The sequence below is a fragment of the Mus pahari genome, chromosome 7, assembly GCF_900095145.1.
Source record: "Mus pahari chromosome 7, PAHARI_EIJ_v1.1, whole genome shotgun sequence".
In the NCBI taxonomy this organism is placed as follows: Eukaryota; Metazoa; Chordata; class Mammalia; order Rodentia; family Muridae; genus Mus; species Mus pahari.
Genome location: NC_034596.1, coordinates 64,849,298 through 64,851,250, shown reverse-complemented (window position 1 = coordinate 64,851,250; position 1,953 = coordinate 64,849,298). Strand labels below are relative to the sequence as shown.

General features: G+C 38.3%; 1 protein-coding gene across 1 annotated transcript in view; it reads left to right on the top strand.

Moving 5' to 3' along the window:
• The window catches only part of Nemf (nuclear export mediator factor), a 44,299-nt gene that overhangs the window by 26,061 nt on the left and 16,285 nt on the right, over positions 1–1,953 (top strand). The window contains exon 19 of the mRNA XM_029540540.1: positions 1,737–1,849. Within this exon, the coding sequence (XP_029396400.1) occupies positions 1,737–1,849 (113 nt within the window). The remainder of the gene's footprint in view (positions 1–1,736; positions 1,850–1,953) is intronic.

The window sequence follows — 1,953 nt, the reverse complement described above, 5'->3', positions numbered from 1 at the left end:
GTATAGCTTTGGCTGGCTTGGAACTCAATATGTAGACTAGGCCAGCCTCCAGTTCTCAGAGATCCACTTGCCTCTGCCTCCTGAGTGCTGATATTTAAGGTGTTTGCCATCAGGCCCACAATAGTTAATACATTTAAAAAAAAAAAAAAAAAAAAAAAAAAAAAAGGAAATTACCAAACTTTTAGAATCAGAATAAACAAGTGACAATGTCCACACAGCATAAGATGGATACAAAACAAGTTGTAGCTAAGTGTGATGGCACAGTTGTGAAGTAGAGGCTATATGCTTGTATCTTAGTTACCTCTATTATTGTGATAAAACACTGTAGCCAAAGTAATTTATTAGAGTTTAGCTAGGCCTATGTTTCAGAGAACTAAGAGTTTTTGATGAAGAGAGTCTGCCAACAGTGGTGGCAGGTTGCTGGAGCAGGAGCTGAGAGCTTACATCCAGGTGTACAAAAAGGTCAGAGAGATGATACTGGGGATGGCAGGAGGCTTTGGAAACCTTAAGCCACCCCCAGTAACATACGTCCTTCAACAAGGTTACCCCCCCCCAAATTCCTCCTAATAAGTCACCTACTGGGAACCAAGTATTCAACTGCCTGAAATTTTTATAGGCAGCTTCTCATTGAAACTACCATAACTAGCAATGAATAAATTGATAAGCAGACATAACAACATTAAAAGAATAAAAATAAGGGGTGTGGGATATAACTCAGAAGAGTGCATTGATCTCCAGTGCCATATAGACCAGATATGATGGTACAAGCCTATAATTCTAGCATTCAAGAAGTAGAGGCAAAAGGATCAGAAATTCAACTTGGTCGTCAGCTACACAGCAGTTCATATAGCTGCCTGGGTTGAAGATTTTCTCTTTACAAAGAAAGAGAAACAGGAGTTATGACTCATTGGTACAGTACCCCTTTTTTCTCTTTTTTGGGGGGGTGGAGTGTGGGGGGGTTGGGAGGTTTGAGACAGGGTTTCTCTGTGTAGCCCTGGCTGTCCTGGAACTCACTCTGTAGACCAGGCTAACCTTGAACTCAGAAATCCACCTGCCCCTGCCTCACAAGTGCTAGAATTAAAGGCGTGCACAACCACTGTTCAGTGTATAGTATCTTTCTAACATTCATGAAACCCTGACTTTTAATTCATTACATCATAAAATTAGTAATAAACTTGTTATTTTAGAGATTTTTCTATAGAGAAAAATCTGTAAAGTATTAAAGGAAAGTTAAAAAAAAAAAAAAAAAAAAAGCCAGATGTGGCATATCATACCTATAATCCCAGGAGCAGAAGCTGGAGGACCACTTTAAATTTCAGGCTAAACACAAAAGGTTACATCTCAGTCCATTTATCTGAACTTGTCAAAATAGGAACAGAAAGCATCTTAGTGATTGCAGGAAGCCAGGTTTGGAAAGGAAGTAGGAGTGTTGCTGATACATACAGGGTTGCTTTGGGGGGGGGGGGTCGGGATAGAAATGCTTTGGAATTATATATGCAGTAATATTCACACTTCATTATCACTTGTGTACATGAGAACACACACAAATATAAAAAAATAAAATTTAAAATATTTGATTTTGGTCCCTAACACACAGCAACAGGTAGGTAGATAGCTAAATAGAATCTTGAAATGAAATGTGGTATCTGTGTTACCCTGTCTTTAAGTATAATTTTGACATCTTGCTTTGTAGAAACCCTATACTTTGGTGTTGAAACTTAGCATTGATATTTTAGGAGAACCCATCCCTCCACGGACTTTGACTGAAGCAGGCACAATGGCACTTTGCTACAGTGCTGCTTGGGATGCACGTGTTATCACTAGTGCTTGGTGGGTGTACCATCATCAGGTAATAAGGGCTGTGGTCCATTTTCTTGATCTCTTTTTTAATTTTTTTTATTTCTAATTTTTTTTTAAGATTTATTTATTTATTTATATATGTACACTGTAGCT